Source organism: Zeus faber, assembly GCF_960531495.2.
Source record: "Zeus faber genome assembly, chromosome: 2".
NCBI classification, from domain to species: Eukaryota; Metazoa; Chordata; class Actinopteri; order Zeiformes; family Zeidae; genus Zeus; species Zeus faber.
The window spans coordinates 36,461,115-36,484,064 of record NC_137189.1 but is presented as its reverse complement, the minus strand read 5'-3'; the positions used below and the strand labels follow the sequence as shown (position 1 = coordinate 36,484,064).

Here is a 22,950-nt window from a genome sequence, read left to right as displayed (position 1 = left end):
ACTTCCGAGCACAGGACTCACTGTCTTAGCGACAAAATTTCGATTTCGAATGGAATTTCAGGTACATAATAGTGTAATCCCATCCACCCAACACAGACAATTTCACGGACTACCACTTAAAAGAAGGACAATTTGGAACCGTCATGATATGATATCATCTCTTAATAATGATGCCAAACCTAATCTAGGGTAAAAGGCTTCAGGCTTCAATACTTTTATGTAATAATTCACTATTATTATATTATTCTTGATCTAGAACAGCTATGCAGTAGTTGGAAGTATGATTTATAAGTTAAATTATATAATAATAATAATAATAATAACAATAATAATACACAATAATGATAATAAAATACAAAATAAAAATAAATAAAAATAAAACAAAAAGGAGACCAAAGTAAATAACAATAACCTTTATTTGTAGAGCACCTTTTATACACAACTTGCAAATGAAGGCGCTTCACATTAATAGAAGCCAAACAAATATCAACAATAAAAAAAAATGTAAAAAGCCAACAAGCAAAATGCAATAAAAAACGTCATGAAAATAAGGTGCATTAACATCATCCCTCAACAATATACGAGTAACATTCATCCTGTGTTAAGTGGGATCATTTGGGATGAACATCACATGATTTACTGTAAAAGGAGTGAGTTGAGGGGCCATCATCAGAGGAAGTGGGTCGTCGTCTTACCCAATCTGTCTGCAATCACAGGGGGATTCGATTAAGAAGTCTGCGTACCGCTCATGTATCTCTCGACGACACCCCGAAGCTGAACTGTCGAAGGTGAAGCTGTTGTTTCGCGTTGTCAAGGTGACGCCCGGACGCGAGGGGAGGGAATGCCGCGTTCAAGTCATGTCAGAATCACGGCGGACGGGCCAAGCGCTCGGACCCACGGCGGGAGCCCGTTTTACGTTTTGTTTATTTCAAATGTATTTCAACCTGTTACAGCTTTTCACGTGCTATTAAAGATCTGGAAGGACCACATGGACAAAGTCAAATAGTCTTAAAAATAGAATAATGGTTAAATAATACATAATTTGGTTAATTATAATATGCAGGGAAAGTTTGCACAAACTGGTTGTAATATTTACACATTTACACATTTACTGCATTTCACTTTTTTTTTTTTTACCATCCCTGCAGACCTTTATGTAGGCTTCCCCTGCGTTGGATAAATCGTGTTGAAAAGAAAACCTCCGAGTTAAAAATGGATATTTACGGCTTGAAACCTGACGCGCCTGCCCTTTCCGCCATCGGAGGCTCGTAGTTTCCCATCTCTCCCGCGTGACACGAACTCATCACGAGGAACGTAACGGTGGGTGTGTGTGTGGGGGGGGGGGGGGGGGGCAGGAACGTTGAATTACAACATTATAATAACACGTTATAATGTGTTGAATAAAGACAAGGTCAGGGCGACAGGGGTAACTCCCAAGCTAAAATCATCATCAGTCAGGTTCACTACCAACCATTATACTCACAACTGATGCACGCATGGTCTTCAGGCACAAACCTTTTTTTTCTGGGTGTTTATTTGCATGAAGGCTTATTTTAATTATTGGACTGAAAATGCTGCCAAAGGTCTCAAAGGAAGTGCTGCTATGATTTACTTCTTTATGTACATTCAATGGCAATAATAACTGTATTGTTATTATTGTTATTGTTATTGTTATTGTAATCATTCGAATAATAACACTCATATTTCATTAAAATGACAGGAAATTACCGTATTTTCTCAGGGTGTATCGTCTTTGTCGTTGTCATTTGAATGATCGTTTTGAGTAACTTTACTTATTCACTTTGAGCTAAAAGTCAGACGCGTCGTTAAAATCGTCATATGATACAACACTGACATCTAGCGTTGTCGGTGTTGCACCAACAATATGTCGTATTATGAGCGTTGATTATTTTTTATGTGACTGCAGTTCATCGTTTGAGAAGTCCCAATGTTATTTAAAAAAAATCTGTTTGTCGGTATTGTATGGACATATACCACATCAAATTGTTGCGAAAAAAAAGTTTGACATATATATGTAAAATATATATAAACAACTGTCATGAAAACACATCTCCACAGACAACTGAACATTTTATTGTGCATTCTTTATTTCGAGGTATTTTTAATAGTTTATTGTGAATTTCTTTCTGTGGAATTTCTTTGGTGCACATAATCACACTCTTCAGCCTTCCCCTGTTTATCTACATGGAGATTATCGATCTACAGACTGCATTTAATTTGATCCCAAAGGCCATTTTGGTCTTGATGGTCTTAGAGTACAGGCACTCCTCACTTAACGACCGAGTTCCGTTCCCAGGACCAGGTTGACCAATTGGTGGATAAGCGAGGACCCGTGTTATTTCACGGTGAGGGGGCGTGGCCATTGTGAATGTTAGTGTAGTGAATACTGACAGACTGAGGGAACAAGACTGTGACTGTGAACGGTGATGAGATGAGATGTATACAGTGTATATAGTGTATATAGTATATATAGTGTATATAGTATACATAGTATATATAGTGTAAATAGTATATATAGTGTGTATATAGTATATATAGCGTGTATATAGTGTATATAGTATATATAGTATATATAGTTTATATAGTATTTATAGTATATAGAATATATAGTGTATATAGAATATATAGTTTATAGTTTATAAAGGGTGATGCGTGATGAGATGCTTGATGCTCAGACGTGGTATTGTACACAGTGTACAACACAGACTGGTCAGAGAGCTGGTCCTAAGTCTGAAAGGTTGTTAAACAGGTAGGTGGTTCAATGAGGAGTACCTGCAGTTCCCAAACTCGGCTCCACAGCTGCCTAGGGGTCCTTATTGTTATTGCAGGGTGTTTTGGTTTTTGCAAAAAATCTGCGTAGTGTAACCAACCTTCTTGTTTGGATGTAATTTCCATATAGCCTTAAGAAGCCTTTTATATTGTAAATATTCTTACTTTTTGTTAACGTCTTTTTCAAATATCTTTTATATATATAGTCTTAGTTTCCTGCCCGTCAGGGTCACCAGCTTGGTGTTCAAGATTCGGACCTTCGCCGAGGTGGCCCTCTCCTCCAACCAGGTACGTGGGAGGCAATCACGAGAACGCAGAGAGGGCTAATCGACCACCAATCCATTTGTTCCCAACGTCACCGCTAGCGGTTTGTCCAGTATAAACAGCGACTAATGAACGGATTCCATCTAAAACTAATGAGCTGTTCTTCCCCCTCACACCTCTCTGTTGGTGGCTGTTCCACCAACGGAGAGGTGAGGGCCGGTATAGAAATAGATCCGACACTGTAAATATTTCATGACTCGTAATATGAACCTGCATTTATTCAGCAAAACCCTGTATTTATTAATGAATAGTAAATGAATGGGCCAAGTGCACGGAGGATGTTGGGAGTGATTGTTTTATAGACTTCCAGCTTCCAGCCTTGGTCACGTAAACCCATGTGGGATCATCGGTATCGGGACATATCCAAAACATGCGAGAATCCAACACTTGCAGTTTCAGCGTGTGCTTGTCTTACAGCAGGGGTGGCACAACCTACGGCCTGAGGGCCGCATGCGGGCCCTCAACCCTCTGCCTTGCGGCCTGCCAATGGATAATGAAGAAATTACGATTTTACCACCCACCCCACCTCTGTCCTGGCTCCCTCAGCCAGAGCAGCTCTCCCGCCACCCAGGTCTCCCTGCTGCTCGCTAGAGCAGCAGGAAAGTCCTCCGATGGCCACGGGATTCCCAGCGGACACCATGGTGTGTGAGCCCCCTCCCCACACCCCCACCCCAGAAGCTTATGTCATTAGGGTCTGATTAGTGACTGATAACTGGCCACGCTCATAACAGACAGCTTGTTATTTTTCACAATCAAACGGTTGACAAGAAGCAAGATGCCCAATTCAGCACTTGTGTTAAGCCCAATGGCTGCACTTACACATAAATCCATGTTTTCTCTTCTTCCCCGCACTTCAACCAGACTGATAAAAGTTGTTTTTCCATTTTGATAGGAGGGCAGGGATATGTTCGCACATATTTACACGCAAGAGCTGTATAGCACATTTCATGAGACAGACAGTACCCTGCGACTGAATAATGTTTATGGGGTTGGTCCTTTGTCTCATACATCAGTGTACGTTCTGCCCCAAGAGTCTTAAGTCAGATAATTATCTGCTAACCATGCGCTGAAAGGCAACGAACTTCGACGTGAAAAGGAATCAAGGCTAACAGGTTTTTCGGTCCAACCCCACGTTCACACATGCGGAGACAAGAGTGACGAATGTGACAGGAACGTAGCCATTCACTATGGCAGCTAGCGACTGTTGAGCTTCAGTGAACCAATGAGACTGTCCGCCTGGCATGAACTCTGAACAGCAGTGGTGGATTGTTTGAACATACAATATCTTATTCGTCCTAAACAGTCAAACAAAATCTATATCGGTTAATTTGTCATCTACAACGCCTTTTTCAAAAGATTGTTCACAACATTCGGGAGTTCAATCCGGCCGGCAATAATAGCCTCTGTGCACGTCCTACGAGACACTGATTCTCAACGTCAGAAAACAACTGCCCAATCGGAGTTGGATATGTAAATCAGGGGGTACGCCTACACCCGTGACACCGAGCATTTTCGTCACCACGTGAATGTGGGGTCAGGCCTTCACATACTTAACTGTAACCCACAGTGGATGTTGACCATAATTTAACTTTGCATCATTTTGACAACTCTGTGAACATAGAAAAAAAGAATAAATATTAACTATACATATACATACATACATATACATAACTTTATTCCCTATACATATATTTTAAGCCCCCACTCTGTATAACCCTTTTGAGTCTGATTTTATTTTAATTTACAAAATTTTATTCTGTTTAGAACTTATTGTGCATAATCTCCGGGTGCGTTGCAAAGACATTTCACTGCATATTTGTATGAACGTGTGTATATGTATGTGACAAATAAGCCTCTTGAACCTCTTGAATCTTGAATTTGACATTATTGATTTGTTTTGGTCAAGGGTTTATGGAGCAGCACGCCCTCTAGTGGTGGAAAATGGGACTGGACTTGGACTGGGGGGGGGAAGCATCCGCGCTGCTTGGAGAGAGCCTCTGTCATCTCGTGCCACTCCTTTCAGGTTCCCCCACGGGCCCTCTGGTCTCACCCCAACACAACGTGACAAACCGATTGGGATTCGTTTCTCTGGAATCGTCCGCAGAGAAAGTCTGGGCAAACGCTGCAGCTCACCAGGGACCCTGAATCTGTTTTTTGTTTTGTTGGTTTTTTTCAGCTCAGGGAGAAGTTGTTTGATAGGAGGCGACCACAGACAGACAGTGCAACGACTGACACCTTGAATACAAGCCTTCTTGTACCATGGATCCCCAATATTGCAGTTGCTTCTCCAAAGCCACATTTAAATATGCAAGACATGCATCAACCCTCCAAAGGTGAATTTTTCACACATAACAAGAACAATTCATTCACGAATGACAACAGATACGTTGTGGGAACCATTGGCTTTATCTGATTTAAATAAACTGAGTAGAGGTTATTAGTTGATGATTTTATGTAATGTGGCATAGAAATGAATGTAGAGGGATCAAAAAATCAACATTTTAAATATAGTTAATCTTCTGAAGTGCACAAAATGCAAAGCCACCACAGTAAAGCAGACACTAGAGTAGAGACACAAGAGTAACTTGAATGACAGGGATCCAGACCCCCCACTCTGGTCGTATTTACAACGCTGGTGAGAATGCAAGACTAAATTCCTGTGGATTTGAGGGGCTTTTTGCGGGTGGTGGGTGCAACTGAAAAGGAACGTGGAGTCGTTGCAATACAATTGGTGTAGCAATTGGTGAGGAACACGAACACCTAGAGGCCGTACTTTTCCTTCAGCTCCGTCACCAAGTCGATGTAGTTGGTCATGGCTTCCTCCTTGGACACGCCTGTTGGGTGAGAAGACGTACATTTCAGTCGGTTCTCTATGCCAAACCTCCCATTTCCAGTGTTAATATATTACATTAAAACCAGCACAAGAGCCAATCATGCATCGTTTCAAACTTGGTGTCGGGGCCACTGAGCAGCTCCACGAAGAGAGCACATCTTTACTGTTTTGAATGAAAATGTTCACCTTTCCTCGTGTTCCAAGCGTCCCATTTCCCTTGGCCAATAATGTCAAAGAATCCAGGACGGGCTGTGGGGAAAAAAAAACAAAACAACACAGGGTTTTCAAATTCACTGGAGCGTTCGACGGCTGTCCTCTGAAACCCGTTACGGTATTCTTTTCAGAGGTGACGAATTTATCAGTCGTTGGGGATCGTCGACAGAATGCGACCGGGGCCTCTCGCTCGGCGACTTTTATCCCGTTTTGCGACCCCGCCTTCAACGGGCGACAAAAAAAAAAACCAACAACCTTCCTTCCTCACTACTTCTACTACTACTTCCTACACTAAAACTAAAAAACGTGAACATTTTGAATTTTTCCACTCACTTATGTTGACGTCACCGACCACGGCTTGCTTGTACAGGCCGTAGAGGGCGGACAGTTCAGCCTTGTTTGGCCTCGTTTGCAGCCTCTTCACCTCGTCCACTGCCACCTCGAAGGATTGCTCCTATTAAAATGTGAATATCTTTCAGTACAAATCTACCTATCTATCTGTCTGTCTGTCTGTCCGTCCATCTGTCTATCTATCGTTAGAACTGAACATAGAGACAAACATCAAATGGATAAATAGCTGAATATGTAATACAACTGTATTACACTGTAGACAGTGTAATAATGTAGTAATACCATAGTAATATCATATCGATACCTACTCCAACATTGTTATCCATCATATATACCATCTATGATATACTATCAAATACACATTCATTCATCTTGTGCAGAATATCCTGTACATTTTATATATATATATATATATATATATATATATATATAGTATATATATAACAGATTTTGAAATCTGATGAAGCTTGTAAGAAACATACCCATGGGTAAATTGTTCTAAAACTATAAATCTAGTTTCTCTAATGAGAATCTCCAGTGAGATTTGCAGTACATTTCAAAAACAAAACGCAAAAGAACGAGTCATTGGATCAACGCCAAAAACAATTTCATTCATTTGCTGGAGCTGTATATAATTTAGGTTTCCCCACTTGAAGATCCACACAAAAAGTAAACGCTGGCCCCCAAGAAAACCTGAGAAAATAAGAATACAGATCTAGCAAAGTAAAGCAATTGTTTAAGGTCAATCTCATGATTCCAATTCAGTATTTATTTTCCCCCAATGTACTCACTGCAAATATTATTGGAGTAGTAACTCAATATGTCACCCTATTATTATGATTATTATTATTACTATTATATAGCATTCAGAATAACTTAGATATAACCCCCAAAAATAAAAACTGAGCACTGGTTGCATGAGGTGTAGTACTTACAGACATGGCGGCAGGTGAAGACAGAGAGACACACCTCAGACTCCCAGACGTTCACAGGAGTCGTCTGACCCGTCCTACCGCCGCCTTTCATTCTGAGAAATTGCCTCCTGGGAAGTCGTCATTCAAGTCAGACGTTGTAGGGGTGGGTCAGGAAAAAAATGGGTGTGGCCTTCAATCCTCTCTAAAATTAGTATTGTGTATTTACAGTATACGTAGTAACGTAGTAACCCAATAATGTACATTACATGTTGCACTTACATCGTAATCATTTTGTTTTCCACCCTGGTGCACACAGAATAGGTACAGATTATATTCTTCTCTTCTTCATTGCAGATTTTAGGTTTGTATTCATAGTTTGTTTATTTTGTGGGGGTTTTTTTATGAAACATTTTTTGGGCATTTTTTGTAGAGAGCAGTGGAGACAGGAAATGGGGATGGGGGGTAAGGAGAGGGAGGGACATGCAGCAAACGACTGGAGGCTGGATTCGAACCAAGGTCACTGCAGGTGTTTTTGCCTATATGGTTTCCCGTGCTTATCCGGTTGAGGGCCCAGGGCCCCCCTTTCAATTATTTTTTTTTTCTCAGTTTAGTTTCCTTTCTTGTGACTTTTTAGACGTTCAACAAGGTGTCACATTGTGAAACCCACACCTTCCCCTTTTCAGAAGTTCACCAATTAGTGATGATTCTAAGTGCCTTATTGTACGAGAGGTAGTAGCGTACTCCCACCACAAGGTAGCAGCATCTACATCCTCAAGGAACTGAAAGACGACAAATTCAAAATATATATATTAATATATATCAAATATAAAATATTATATCTAATTATATTATATATATATATATGCTCTTTTAATATATATATATATATATATATATATATATATATATATATATATATATATGCTTTTTTAACATTGTTCTTTTGACATACATTCATAAATGTTTTAGTGTGAAATGTGTATATTTCCAACTGTATGACCAAGACTCACCTTCCCACCTTTCATAACAAAGAAAACACTCAATTTAGTTATTGAGGCAATTCATTTGGTGGTTGAAGACAAGTGCAAGATGTAGAAAAGGTTTATTGTAGACTCCAGAAACAGCCAACTGTGTGAGAAGGCAGGCTTTTCTCTGTTTAACACTTTGACAACAATTTGACAATTCAAGAGGTGAATTATGCCAGTGGAATCATCAGCAGGTCAATCCAGTACAGGGCGACAAAACTATTACAGAAACACGGTAGTTATATATTGTTCATATATGGTATATATATATTTATATATAACAATAGACATGGAGTGAGCATCGAGAAACGGTTCCAATGTGGAACCAGTTCCAAATGTCCTAATTCACTGTCATCAATAAGCTTCGAAGATCTTACAAAATATGGCAACGGAACCTTTTCAATGTATCTCTTATTTATTAAACCTTGGAAGGTGTCAACCCTTGTCCCCCCTCAATGTAACCTGTCTGAAAGTATTCATTTTACCCCCAAATGGGAGTTGACAAGGAAATCAAACAAATGTGATGAGTAGAATCGATAACAGCGTTGGAATCTGGAGAAAAAAAACAAAACAAAAAAAACAAAAAAAAAACACCCAGCGCTACAGTAGAACACACTTTAAAACAACATGAGCAAATTGTTTACTTTCAAGGAGGCATGGGATAAGCAGTGATTTGGACTTTGTCTATTAAATAGAAAAATAAAAATAAAAAAGAACATTTGAATGTGGCGTTCACTCAACAAAATTGCTGTCGGGTACAAAAGTACTTAACACTGAATGCGCATAAATAGCGGAAAACAATTGAGCAACTTCGACAGGAAAATAAAAAATCATTCCTCTGTCTTCATCGATGTGACTGAAGGTGACACCAAAAATTCCTGCTGCTAAAAGGAGATGTACTTTATACATGAAATCTATTAAAATATATGTTTTTATGAATAAGAATCACCATATTTGGTATTGGTTGCTGGTATTGGTACAAAACATTAAAACTATCTACAGGACAGTGAGCGGCCGATGAGCACTTCAGCTCGATATCCCCAACTTTCGAGGCCAAAATATCACCATAAAACTGGAGAGAAGACGCCGCAGCAACCTGCAATTATATATCTCCATTTTAAAGGCAGCGGCAAATGGCCGATTCCGTGTAGGCGATTTCCTAAGATTAACATTGGCGTGGCCGTTTAACATCACATTTTAACATTGAAGACTCAGAATAGAAGCGGAAAAAGCATGAAAAATAAAACATCACCAATGCAAGGAAAAATGTAAGTCTAAATTAATACTTTAATAGCGATTGCATAGTGCAGCACGGTCGGCCAGCATTTTATTTTCATCGCTGGAGATGTTCGGGTTATATTCATCGGGGTGTCTTGGAACACCGGAAACTAAATCCCCAGACCAGCCCGTTTAGCAGTGCATTGAACACGGATTCCAAGGAGATCTACTCTTCATTGAAGTCTTTGTGAGTGTGTTGGGGAGTGTCCAAAAATTGTTGACTCGTCAAACGGCCAATTGCAAGAATAAATTCTGACTGTATTACATCAAGATTGAAATTTAAAAATGTTGGGCTCAAAAGGTCCTTGTGTGAAATTCCTTCACTTGTTTTTAGAAGTAGCTACTAAAGCTGTATTGTTATTTAGCATGCTAGCTAGCTAGCTAGCCAACTATAAAAATGGAAACTGTTACACTACATTAACATTAATGTAATTATATAATCATGACATCACAATAAGCAAAATCCCAGATTCGATCCAGCCTCAATGTTTTGTTACAATACCGATACTACTATCGATCCGTGGGTCCGGCTGTACCTCAGAACCGGTTCGCGGGCTCTCAGACGTGGCTGACATCCTCCAGCGAGCCCCCGTTTCGGTGGCCGCCCTCTTCGGGCGGCGGCGCAAAGCGGATGTGTCGGCTCCTCTCCCAGCCGCGGCGGATTCGGAAGAGGCGGCTGGCGACGCAGGGCGCGCACAGCGCCAGGCGGCACGCCAGGACGGCCAACGGCAGCGGAAGGACCAGCACAAAGGTGGGCGGCAGATTGAAGTGGTACTGGGCTGAGTCGAAGGCCCGAGCCCAGCCGTACAGCAACGTGTGCACGGTGGCCATGACCAGCGCCGCGTAGCCCAGTCTGGACTGGTGGCAGGAGAGAGAAAGGCAGGCGGAGAAATGTAAGTGAAGAGAGAGGGAAGAGAAGAAGAGATTGAAACATGAGACGAACACTTTTAAAACCATTTAAAGGACCCTACAGGACAGGCAATACTTGTGCGGCGGGAGGGGTTAGGGTGAGTGGTTTGGGTCGGACATGCGGCGGGATGGGCTGCGTGGCGGCGGCACTTTGTGCTGGGTATGTTCTTGCGGCCCCGTGGTGTGCGCGTCGCAGGTTGAGAATTTTTAAATTGAACTCCACTTGCAGATTTACTCTGTCTCGAATGCAATGACATCCAGCTACCCAGTGTAATATGTCCTGCCTGCTGACAGCACAGTTGAGAAATACATCTTAAAATAAATAAATAAATAAATAAATAAAGGAAGGCCATGTGTCAAATTGAGTTTCCTTGTGGACCTGACCATTTTCCTCATGATAGCTCACGTTTAGATTTTTTTCCATTTTGTCTCAACAAATAACAAATTTAACATATGGCAAGGCTAATTAACTTTCACAAAAAATGTGTTACCGTATCCAACCAAATGTTCACTATCAATGGAAAGAAATGGAAATGGCCAGGGGGTAATAAATCTATACGCTGACTAGTCAACGTGCAAAAACTCCATTCGACACGGTATGGTATACTTTAATCACTAAACGTTCCAGTCTAACTAATCAACCAACAATGACCCTAACTGCATTGGACAACAAATTTTCTTCCCATTTTCTTTTTTAGACCACACAAAAAAAAAACCTTCACAATTCAAACCCCGCCCGGCTTTTGCCTGGGTCCTCAACACGGACCCCCCCCCCCCACTCCCCTCCCCCCCCGCGCGGTTCAAAGCCCAGCTCTCTGAAGTGGCTTCTCCTCGCTCGGTGGGAGTGGGGAGCCACTCCGTTATCTCATCCAGTCACACGCTGCTGGAGACCCCCGAGGGCGCGCGCTGACCCAACACTCGCGCGGCCCCAACCAGTGCCGCCGGTCCCCCGCACGCGAGGGTACATGCCTACGTGCATGTCCGTTTGCGTGTACTGTATGTCATGTGGCCGCAGGATCCCTCGTTACGAATGCGACCCAAGGTTGAGCGGGGTGGCGGGCGGAAGGTTATAAATAGCCTCATCTCTCCTTGACAACCTAGACCTAGCGTGGCAGAACTGCCATCGTTTGCTTAAAATAAAAGCACTTCCCCTTTAATATGGCGGGTCATTATCATCACGTGTCTGGTTCTGCCTCTGAGCGTGATCTACAGCGGGGGTCCCCAAACTTTTTAAAAATCAAACCTGATTCAATCTAAGACCCCCGTATTTAAAAGCTGTAATTACCCCCCCCACACATTTATTTATCAGCGGTTGTTTTAGTCTGTAATTGGTTCTATTTTCATGGCACAGGGAGCAAGGTTTTTAGGGAATTTGATACATTACAACATGTTGTCATGGATGTTGTTAAGATTGGTTGTATATTTCAACAGCAATGTGGATGTTTGAGCCTATATTTGACTGTGAGGAAACATACAGCTCAAATCGTCCGAGGCCTTGTGACCCACCCTCGGGGGGGCTCTGGCACCTCAGGTTGGGAATCACCGACCTACAGTTTATAGGTTGTTATACGTTAATGTCACTGGACCTTTCACTTGGCAAATGTATTCAATTCTGGTTGAATATAATCCAACACGCACAGGATCAAGCTTTTACACATTTTGGTAAAACCTCATTTAAATAAAGATCTTTGCGGCCCGTGGATGTCTTCTTTTATTTTGCTGGCTTTAATATCTTTTCATAGATTTCTTTGTAAGCTTTTCAAACTACACGTTTTGGTCAGATCCATCTGCTGTTTTTTTTTATGCTCTTATGGAGCGAGCTACAGTAGGCTCAAATGTGCTTTGTGTAAAGATTTGCTCAAAGCTTTTCTCTCATTTAATGTATTGCACCAATGGGATTCTCATTGTCGCCGGTCTCGATTCAAAGCCATTTTGGCAGAGGTTTCCTCACCAATGCCTGCCATGGCATTATAAACTGCCCTTATTTGTTAATGACATCTCGTTTGCCAAAGTGCTCTTGCGTAACTCGATTGCCACAGCGACCAAACGACTGTACGCTTAAATCCAGCTTCTCCTACTACAAAATGGCAGATGTGCCTTAAATTCTGTTCATCTTGCACAGTAAATTCAACTGTTCAAGCTGCAAGATATAATACGCAAGAGAAAAAGCATTAAAGCATACTGTGCTGTGCAAATTAACGTATTATTAAAGTATTTTCTTCCCAAAAGTCAGTGTGTTTGTTGGTATGTCTTCATTTCCACAGTAATACCTGACGTTATGTTACATATTTAGCTCCGTCAAAGATTCTGGGAACGATCTTTCTGATCACTGTGAGATTTCGGTTTAAAGTGGCAAACTCCCAGAATTACATTTGAAACTACGACGCTCATCTTATTTTCTTAAAAGTTTACCTTCTTCTGAAGGATTGATTGTGTTTTTTCTTCATCACTTAAGGTGATATTTTCTCATCCGACAGTGTTCTCTTGTGTAAATGTTTGTCCATATCGACACTTTACTGACCACAACTACCGACGTGCTGGAGCATTTCACTTCTTGCACTTTACCAGTCTTTGCATTCTTGTTGGGAAAGGCGGCGCGCGCCACCAACAATGGAAATGGCATATTGAGGAGCACATGCAGAACACAAACACTTGACTGTTTCTTATGAAGTGCCAGTTAGAAAAAAGGATCCGATATGGGAATTACGACTTTAAACAACTTGCTGCATCCTAAAGTGATATCATACAGTATTAAAAAGACACAGGGGTCTTTTACCCCTTCGTCTTCAGTACCGACCAAAAGAGAAAACAGCGTTTCATCAAAATCCGCATGCGCTGTCAGGCTCTCGGTCAGGGTTCAGGTAGGGGACAAAGGAAAAAGGCACTGGGATGTACAGCTACAACTGTGCTCATCTTCCTGCTCCCGCGATCCATCCGTCGCTGCGGTCCCATTGTGGTAGTTGCTGATAAGTTTCCGTGACCTGCCTGGAAATGCTCACAAGGTTGGATGTGACCCAGTGAGGAAGAAGCTTAGAAATGCCATGGGCTTTAAAAATATAGACACCGCGTTCCAAAATATTATGCAAATTGGATTTCAGTGTCATAAACATTACGTTTTTTGTTTTTCAATTAAACTCATGGATGGTATTGTGTCTCAGGGCTCTTTGGATCACTGAAATCAATCTCAGACACCTGTGATAATTAGTTTGCCAGGTGAGCCCAATTTAAGGAAAACTACTTAAGAAGGACGTTCCACATTATTAAGCAGACCAAGGACAAGGTATGAAAACATTAGATACTTCACGAAAACTTAAGCGTGATCATCGTACTGTGAAGAGATTTTTGGCTGATTCAGAGCACAGACGGGTTTGTGCTGATAAAGGCAAAATGAGGAAGGTTTCTGCCAGACAAATTCATGAGATTAAGAGAGCAGCTGCTAAAATGCCGTTACAAAGCAGCAAAAAGGTATTTCAAGCTGCTGGTGCCTCTGGAGTCCTGCCAACCTCAAGGTGTAGGATCCTCCAGAGGCTTGCAGTTGTACATAAACCTACTATTGGGCCACCCCTAACCAATGCTCACAAGCAGACACGGTTGCACTGGGCCCAGAAATACATGAAGACTCATTTTCAAACAGCCTTGCTTACTGCTGAGTGCCGTGCAACCCTGGATGGTGCAGATGGATGGAGTAGTGGATGGTTGGTGGATGGCCACCATGTCCCAACAAGGCTGCGATGTCAGCAAGGAGGTGGCGGAGTCATGTTTTGGGCCGGAATCATGGGGAGAGAGCTGGTACGCTCCTTTAGGCTCCCTGAAGGTGTGAAAATGACCTCGGCAAAGTATAGCGAGTTTGTGACTGACCACTTTCTTCCATGGTACAAAAAGAAGAACCGTGCCTTCTGCAGCAAAATCATCTTCATGCATGACAATGCACCATCTCATGCTGCATAGAATACCTCTGTGTCATTGGCTGCTATGGGCATAAAAGGAGAGAAACTCATGGTGTGGCCCCCATCCTCCCCTGACCTCAACACTATTGAGAACCTTTGGAGCATCCTCAAGCAAAAGATCTATGAGGGTGGGAGGCAGTTCACATCAAAACAGCAGCTCTGGGAGGCTATTCTGACATCCTGCAATGAAATTCAAGAAGAAACTCTAAAAACTCACAAGTTCAATGGGTGCAAGAATTGTGAAGGTGATATCAAAGAAGGGGTCCTTTTGATTTATTTTTTGAGCTTTTGATTTCAGTAAATATGACCTCCTAATGCTGCAAATTCAACAAATGACCTTTTTCAGTTCTTTACAACCTATAATATGTTTTAAAACTCTGTTGTGCATAATAATTTCGAACAGTTCATTATGAGTTTTTTATTTTTGAAAAAAATACTGTTATCATTGGGAGGTTTGTTCAATAACATTCGAATTATACCCTAACGGTTGATGACTTGAAAATAATACTGTTATTTGCATCGACTATTTAGGAAAATCAGAGAAAAATAGCATTTGCATAATAATTTGGAACGCGGTGTGTATATATATGACAGGGATCTACTTATTTTTCTACAGCAGGTTTAAAGAGACTTAAGAGTTAGACTTGACCCTGGAAGCAGCTGAACTTCAAAAGAGAGCGGAGATCAAGAAGTTGACTTAACACTAACACAACCGTGTTGGGACTGGAGATTTGACTGTAATCACAACAAGGAGTTAAGATTGAACAAACACACAAACAGACTTTCATTGACAATAGACAACAGCGCACACACACACACACACACACACACACACACACACACACACACACACACACACACACACACACACACACACACACACACACACACACACACACACACACACTCGCGCGCACGCGCGCGAGATGCCAGGCAGGAAAAACTGCTGTCTTTCTGCGCCGGCTGGCGACACGTGACTCATCTGGCCACAGCCAGATTATCCACAGGAGCAAGAGAGATGAAAGGGAAGTCAAAAACACACTCCCTGCAGACAGAAGGGAAAAATCCCTGGAAAATGGAAGGCCTGATAGGGAAACCCCCCCAACCTAACCCATCCAGCACCCAGCAACACAACCCCCCTGTGATTAAAAAGAAAGGAAGGCAAGAGAAGAGCTGTAACTGTGTGTGCCTGCCTGCGTTGCGCATGTGGGCTGCGGTGGTGATTTGTCTATTCAAGAGCTAATGTCTATCTGCTTGCAATGAGGCTGGTGGTGACACACCCCAACCGCCCAACCGCGTCAAAAACCACGAAACCCAGCCATGAAGTTTAACTGAATTTCTTAAATAGAGGACAAAGCACCGTGTGGGCTTCCATGGCTGCCCCCAAGCTTAAACTCGGGACCAGACCAGTTGACCCAGAGCCTCTTGGACTGAATAAGTTAGACTTGAGCAACACCGAGAACACAAGCAATGCACAAGATGGTACTTGTGGGTACAGTTTTCTCTTTTGATTGCCATTGAATGGAAAGACACTTTTCATCTCTTAATAGCATCAAGTAAAGGCAGGCCCTCATCTCTCTGCCCTGATCAACATGTCCAAGGTAACCACAGCTACATTCAATCAAACCAGTCAGTTACCTACGGATACAAATAACAAATTTCAGACTCAACCAGAAGTGTGTGAATGTCAATTTGAATTAACAGCGCTGACAAAGACTGTTTAAGGACAGTTTTAGATATTTAGAGACAAGAGAAACGGTCATTAGTAATGTGGATTTTATGACCAGGCCTGCATTACTTTGACATTTACTGTAATGTGAGCTTAAAGACAACATTTAACTCTATAGCAATATTTCAAAATCCCAGATGATACCTTGTCTCATATCACAGTATTGATACTACAACACTTTATCACCCAGCCCTAATGCCTACCGTACCGACGAGGGGACGTGGTCCTTTGTCCTGCATCGGCGCAGCTGTACCGGGTCAGCCCAATCAGTACCACTGGCGCTGATTGGCTCGACCCGGCCGGGAGAGCTTTCATATGTGTTGTTTGTATAGCAGTGACAGACACGTGGTGCAGGAGACAAAACCTTGTGGATAAGATCGCGACCCAAAGACCCTGACGCCGATTAATTCTATACTGCTTTATGTTCACGTTTTGGCCAGCGAGCCATTTTGTTCATACCATTAATAAAACTCCGGCCATGTCGGACCTCACTGCCCGAGAGTCCCCGTCTCCCTCCATGAACCTGTATCTGTTGGAAGAGTCCCCCACAGTTTGTTCGTCGCATGTTCAGCTTTTCTCCATTCCGTCCCTCTGTGGTAGTTACCTGTATGAAGTTGAACTCCCTCCAGTTGAGGCCATTGGCCACCGAGGGCAGTGAGGTCACGGCCAGCAGGGAGAGGAAACCCAGGGCCAGGATGCCCACCGAGACGTACAGCTCCATCCGCCACACATCCTCGTCCACCCACGAGTCCTCCACCCCTGCCTTCACCTGGACATGGAGAAAGAGAGGGAAGAGTCTTACTAGTCTAGTACTGAATGGAGTAATGTGGAACGGTAAAGAGACAAAATAAGTGTCTATGTAAAATATATGTATTCTGTACCGGTTAGATGAAAATGCCCATTGTGATTTTGTCAAAAGAAGGAAGGAAAGGGATATTGTAAAACAGATGTCACCCTATTCTGGAGCTACGCTGCCATTTATAGCTGGCATTCAAGCTAGAAATGGCAGTCCCTCTCTGTGCATTGTACACGGAGGCATTGGCTCTAGCTAGGCAATACTTACTTTGATCGGTCTTAAGTAATTACCCTGAGAGTCCTGCTGCCATTTGACGCTGGTGGTCAGTTAGGTAGCGCCATCTACCGTCTGTAAATCAATGTTGGGGTGATGAGTATTCGACTTAAACTGATTCAAAGGTGAGTTAGCCAAAAGAGAAAGGCTGCAGCTTGGCGCTAGCAGTCAGATTGAAGGCCCTGGCTATGGAAGGGGGAACATGACACCTTGCCTCTATGCCTGGGTGACTTGCCTCAATCCTTCTTGGTACAATGTCCTTAGAGGGAGAGTGTTGATCGGTTACAGAGCAAGACAGCCAGACGTGACATAAATGTGTCACAAGAACCTAACAGACAAGCTTGTGGCTGATAAACAGAGCGTAGCAAGGCCACAGAGTGTTTTCTCCACAATGGAGACCACAGGGCACAGTCAAGACAGGAGCAGATCTTGCCTCCTCCAGGCGTTGGCATGTTGTTTTGAGGAAGAAGCCCTTTAAGGGAAGATGGAAGGAATGTTTGTCGTTGGATATTCTTTCTTCTAAATGACCCCCAGTAGTGACCAGTGGCAACTGTCTGTCTGGAGGGCGGCCGTTAGCCACTGGAAACTCTGGGACACCAGTGTGACGCTTCGGTTCAAGAGGCTGTATCAACAGAGGGTGTCAATATGTTTTTTCCTGTCCTTCTTGTGGACCGTTACCATGAACAGCCAGAAATGGCAGTGGGCAGACACTAAACTATTAAGAAAACCTGCCTCTTGTTCCCATGAGCTAGCGCAGGGGTCAGCAACTTTTATGTGGTGTGATTTAAGCAGCCACACCTGTCTTGGGTCTAGTTAATTGGGCCCAGAATCAGGGCTGTATGCCTGTTTCTCATCAGTGCAATCAACAACCACAGGTAAAATCACCCATCATCACACACACACGGGAGGGGCCCTTGTCATGATGTTTCCATCTGCTCCGGGCTTGTTCCATCTTGCCCACACTCTTCAATAAACTGGTACATTTCAACTCCATCACCTGTGTCTCTATGTCGGATGGCCCTGGCAGGCGGAACTGCCACACTTAAGTACTGAAAGAGCCATTTTCTCAGACTGAGCCTCACAATATATTTGTAGCCATTGTCTGGTGATTTTCTGCAATTTGAAAAACGACAAATCACCAGCGACTTCCATTTCTGCAAACAGCGGTGATGGATAATTCCAGTTTCAGAGAGTAAACCTCCCGACATGTTTTTGCTCCCGCCCTAGATTGAATAAGTCGATTTCACTCATTAGTTAGACCTCTAGGTTGTGCTTAATAGTAAATCACACGGTTGACTCAAAATCCTGTATTTTAAACCTCTGGCAAACAGTACTGTTGTGTAACAGCGACCTTTTTCCGCTCAGTTTCATAGATCCTCTCAGAGTTTTGCTTTCAGTACACACCCACACTCGGTCTCTCACCTGCTCGAAAGCCTTGTTGAGCAGCTTGTAGCGAGCCGACCTCCTCATGGGCAGACAGAGGCTGTAGAGGGCGTGTAACACGGCGCACATGAAGCTGCACAGGCCAAACTGCTTCCGCCTGGCCAGCCAGCAGTCTAGCCAGCCGGGGAAGCGGTTGTACTTGGTCCCCCACGACAGCTGCAGGAAGGCTGCGAAGACGCCGGGCAGGTACACCAGCGCCAGCACGACCAGGGCGACCGACGGCAGGGTGACGTTGACTGTCTCGATGGGCATCTTGTAGAAGGCACTCTTTCCGGCCGTGACAAAGGGGTGCAGGACGTCCCGCAGGAAATTGTAGAGGTAGAAGAAGACAAAGAGGGCCGTAGTGAAAAGAATGGGGACCCGCCAGGACGGGAACAGGCGAAGCGGGATGTTCTCAATCTCCAGGGCGGTGGTGGAGAGGTGGCCCATGTCGACAGGGACGAAGCCCATGGCACGGCACAGCTCCGCCACTGTGCTCTTGGCATTGGCACAGTCACCGCAGAGCAGGACCTGGAGGATAGAAGGGACCGTGATGCGAAGATACAGGAAAATGTCGTCAGCCCAACATTTCCTTTATCTTTCTTTCTTATTGTAGTATTCAATACATTAGCGTCAGAACCAGATAATTGTTGTTGAAATCGTTCCAAAACAAAGTCAAGGTATCCTGGCAACGATTCTCATCCCTAAACTGGAGTCCTTGAAAGACACCAAACAATGAGAGATCCAGAACCCACCTGCCTACTTCCATCCCGCGGCCCCATCTGCAGCGACCAGGCCGATATGGTGTTGAACCCTTTGACCACGTAGCTTTCTGGAAACTCGGAAGCCAGCTGCTCGGCATGCGAAGGCCCCATCTGGTTGATCTGCAGACCGTTGCTAACATCTACCAAGATCTTCCCAGCTAGCGCCGGTTTTAGGCCAGCCAGGGTGGAGTAGTGCTCGGGAAACAGCGCCACAAAGACCAGATCTGCCTGGCTGGCTGCTTCCATCTGTGAAGTCACCTAGTAGTCAAAGTAAACATATTAAGCAAACTTGTTGCCAGCAGGGACCAAAGAAAGACTATCCCTACGTCCAAAATGGTACGGTATATTAGTCTATTTACTCTATAAAACTGGAGTTGTTGGACACCATAGTACATACCATAGTACATAGTACAATTATTCATATGAAAATTATTAAATGTAATTTACACAAAAATAATATTGAGTAAACTCAAACCATTAACACTGGAACAGCTTTGTTGTTTTGTGATTTCAGTAATCAGCTGAAAGGTTTGTAGTTCGGTTCTGGTTCGTAGCTTCCGTTATGGTGATTATTGAATAACGTTCAAAAACCTCAGAATTTTCTGTTATACACTGTGTCTCTGACAGGAATAACTGGTGAATGGCTGAACTTCAATAAAATACATGGTAAATGGTTTGTACTGTTGTATTGATATTAAACAGCATGTAAAACCCAATTGCAGATTTGCAAAATCTTTATTTTATTCGTGAAAACTGAGAAAATGTGTATTTCACAGTTTGTTTTTTTCTACACACAGGCCATTTAAGACCAGGTCTAGGTAAGAAACTACTGTACTTATAGTCGTCAAACCCAGACTGGATTATAATAAAAATCCGAAAGAGCATTTCAAACCTTATTTCAGATTTGTGATGTTATTTATTCTATTTTTGAAAAGAAGAAAAAGGGGGATGTCACTGAATTTTTCCCTAACATAACTACACAAATGAAAATAGGTTGAAATCTAAAATAAAAACACACAGGTACCATAAGCATTATGGCTGAGAATATAAATAGGTTAATACAGCATTATAAAAATTGCATTATAGGCCAGGCTTAAAATGCATCACAACATTTCACTTGAAAAAATCTAAGGGGTCCACGCTGTTTCTCTATCCACCAAGGGGTCATTGGGCTGAAAAAGGTTGAAGACCCCTGACTTAGTATGCTCAAATAACAGACCGACAAGTATTTGTATTTGAATATGGGCGTAAGTGTACATGCAATTTACCTCAGCATCCACAGGAAACAGTGCCAGGGATCGTTTTGGAGTGCGGCTACCCACTACCACCTGGTACCCAGAGGCAACCAGCCTCCTGCACAGGGAGCGGGAGAAGTCGCCCGTGCCCAGAATGCCAACGACAGGGGCGCCGGGATCGGGTGCAGAGGCTTCCAAATGTCTGGAACCTCCTGCGCCGCCGCAGCCGCCACCTCGAATTAAAGGACTCTTCATGTCCTCATGAGGCATCACACACTGTTTGCGTGGGAAAACACAACATCAAGCATCCATCATTCCATCCATCCGTCCATCATTGCCTGAATTTATTTAGTACAGGAAACAAATATTGGAACATTTTTACAGGGGCTAACAGGTTGTCTGCAGTTTTTTTTTCAAGACAATTTTTACAAAATATAACACCTCATTCTAATAACTGTTGTAGTGACACTTTACTTCCGGTCATACAGGAAGGGAAGGCACTGGAATAAATATTACTACTTTCTTTCAATAAATATAAGTACTTTTATTTATTTATTTATTTTTTTACAAGAACTCCTCACTCTTCTCTCCACGGGTAAGAATGACGGCACAATTTAAAGTAGCCTCAGGGTTTTGAAGAACCTCACTCGTTTGGTCGGCATTAAATGGATGAATAAAATCGGGCAACATGTTCACGTTAAAATGAAGGGGACGTCACGAGAGAACATCTGAGGTTGACGAACGCGCCGTGACGTTAGAAGCGAAAAAAAAACAAACCCAAAACGACTCACTCGTAGTAACTAACCGACTCCCTCCCCTGCAGCCCTGCAGACGCGTTGCACTTTCACTATAACTGAACGTTAGGCTCTCATTCTTGAAAGCCAAGTGTCTCTATTTGATGAAGGTCCTTCAGTAAGCCTTGTCCAACGGCCCTACCTAAAAACACGCCTCCCTGTCGCCTTGACCGAAAACAACCTTGTTTTTCAGTCCACTGCGTTCTGATCTGGAGTTGGCCGTGTTGTGTGTGTGTGTGTGTGTGTGTGGGGCTGGTTGGTTGGTTGGTTAGACGGTCCAACGCGGAGCCGCATCTCCGGACACCGGGGACGAGGCTGCCCGTGAGCTCGGTCTCTATTGACACTTTTCAAGTGTAACGTGGTGTAACGTGAAAACACCACTTTACCGATAACCTGGTAACAACCAACCAACCAACCAACCACACACACACACACACACACACACACACACACACACACACACACACACACACACACACACACACCCCCCCCGCCGCCGCCGCTCGGTGTCCTTGGCTCAACTTGTCCAAACTTTATCCTTCATAGTTTTTAACGCGGAAAACACGCCAACATTACAGCAACGCAACAACGTTCACTTCGTTGTCTCAACCAACCGACGACGACGACGACGACGCCGCCGCCGCCACATCTGCTCCGTCCACGCACCTCTCGTCCGCAGCTCCCTGCGCCCTGGCCGCGCTGCCGCTTCCGGGCCACGTGACGGCGCACGGCGCGCAGGCCACGCCCACCGCGTCCGGGCCCGGCCAGGCCACGCCCACCGCGCCCCGCCCCTCTGCGCGCGAGAGATAAAGCAAGGGCGTCGTAGGGAAGGGACGGCCCGCGGGGGGGGGGCCTTCACTCCGGCCCGCAGGGTGAGTTGGGTGGGAAAACCAAAAAAAATGAAGGAAATAAAGAAATGCGATCGTACAATTTGTGCATATAACTTGAAAATATGTCAGTGAATAGAAGACAATTATCATCGTCGTAGCAATAATAAATATGTTGCTTTCATTATTATGACACACCGCCCATTACTTTTTTTTACATTTCCATTTCCATTTAGTCATTTAGCGGACGCTCTTATCCAAAGCGACTTACAAGGGAGAAGAACAGAGACAGAGATCAGTGTAACAACAACATTAGTGTAACAATAAATACTGCTAGGTTCAAGTTCAAGGTCAAGTTCAAGAGATTATTGGTCACATACGTACACATACGGTCGTACATATATGCAGTGAAATGTCATGACACCCGGTGATTACGCACAATAAGCTCTATAAGCTCGAAAAATACGAAAAATTCTCAAATGTGCGTAATCGACACATGGTGCTAGTGCTTTTCATGTTTTAATAT

At 43.4% G+C, this 22,950-nt stretch overlaps 3 protein-coding genes across 3 annotated transcripts in view; all 3 read right to left on the bottom strand.

Annotated features, from left to right (window-relative positions):
• Positions 1 to 3,754, bottom strand: part of LOC307247789 (cilia- and flagella-associated protein 221-like) — a gene marked incomplete at both ends in the record, with an annotated part of 51,983 nt that extends 48,229 nt beyond the window's left edge. The window contains one exon of the mRNA XM_080023910.1: positions 3,641 to 3,754. Within this exon, the coding sequence (XP_079880036.1) occupies positions 3,641 to 3,754 (114 nt within the window). The remainder of the gene's footprint in view (positions 1 to 3,640) is intronic.
• Positions 3,755 to 5,511: 1,757 nt separating this feature from the next.
• LOC307248286 (acyl-CoA-binding protein-like) lies at positions 5,512 to 7,528 on the bottom strand. The gene is made up of 4 exons (XM_080024636.1): positions 7,447 to 7,528; positions 6,494 to 6,614; positions 6,134 to 6,196; positions 5,512 to 5,948 (listed from the first exon to the last, which is right to left on the bottom strand). The coding sequence occupies exons 1-4, from the start codon at positions 7,450 to 7,452 to the stop codon at positions 5,875 to 5,877; spliced, it is 264 nt and encodes an 87-aa protein (XP_079880762.1). The 5' UTR covers positions 7,453 to 7,528; the 3' UTR covers positions 5,512 to 5,874.
• Positions 7,529 to 8,524: 996 nt separating this feature from the next.
• On the bottom strand, positions 8,525 to 22,262 carry LOC307227584 (metalloreductase STEAP3-like). Its single transcript, XM_079996948.1, has 6 exons — positions 22,212 to 22,262; positions 20,837 to 21,079; positions 19,560 to 19,826; positions 18,805 to 19,335; positions 16,918 to 17,082; positions 8,525 to 10,586 (listed from the first exon to the last, which is right to left on the bottom strand). Exons 2-6 carry the CDS (start codon positions 21,071 to 21,073, stop codon positions 10,287 to 10,289), a joined length of 1,500 nt encoding a protein of 499 aa, XP_079853074.1. The 5' UTR covers positions 21,074 to 21,079; positions 22,212 to 22,262; the 3' UTR covers positions 8,525 to 10,286.
• Between the last annotated feature and the right edge of the window lie 688 nt (positions 22,263 to 22,950).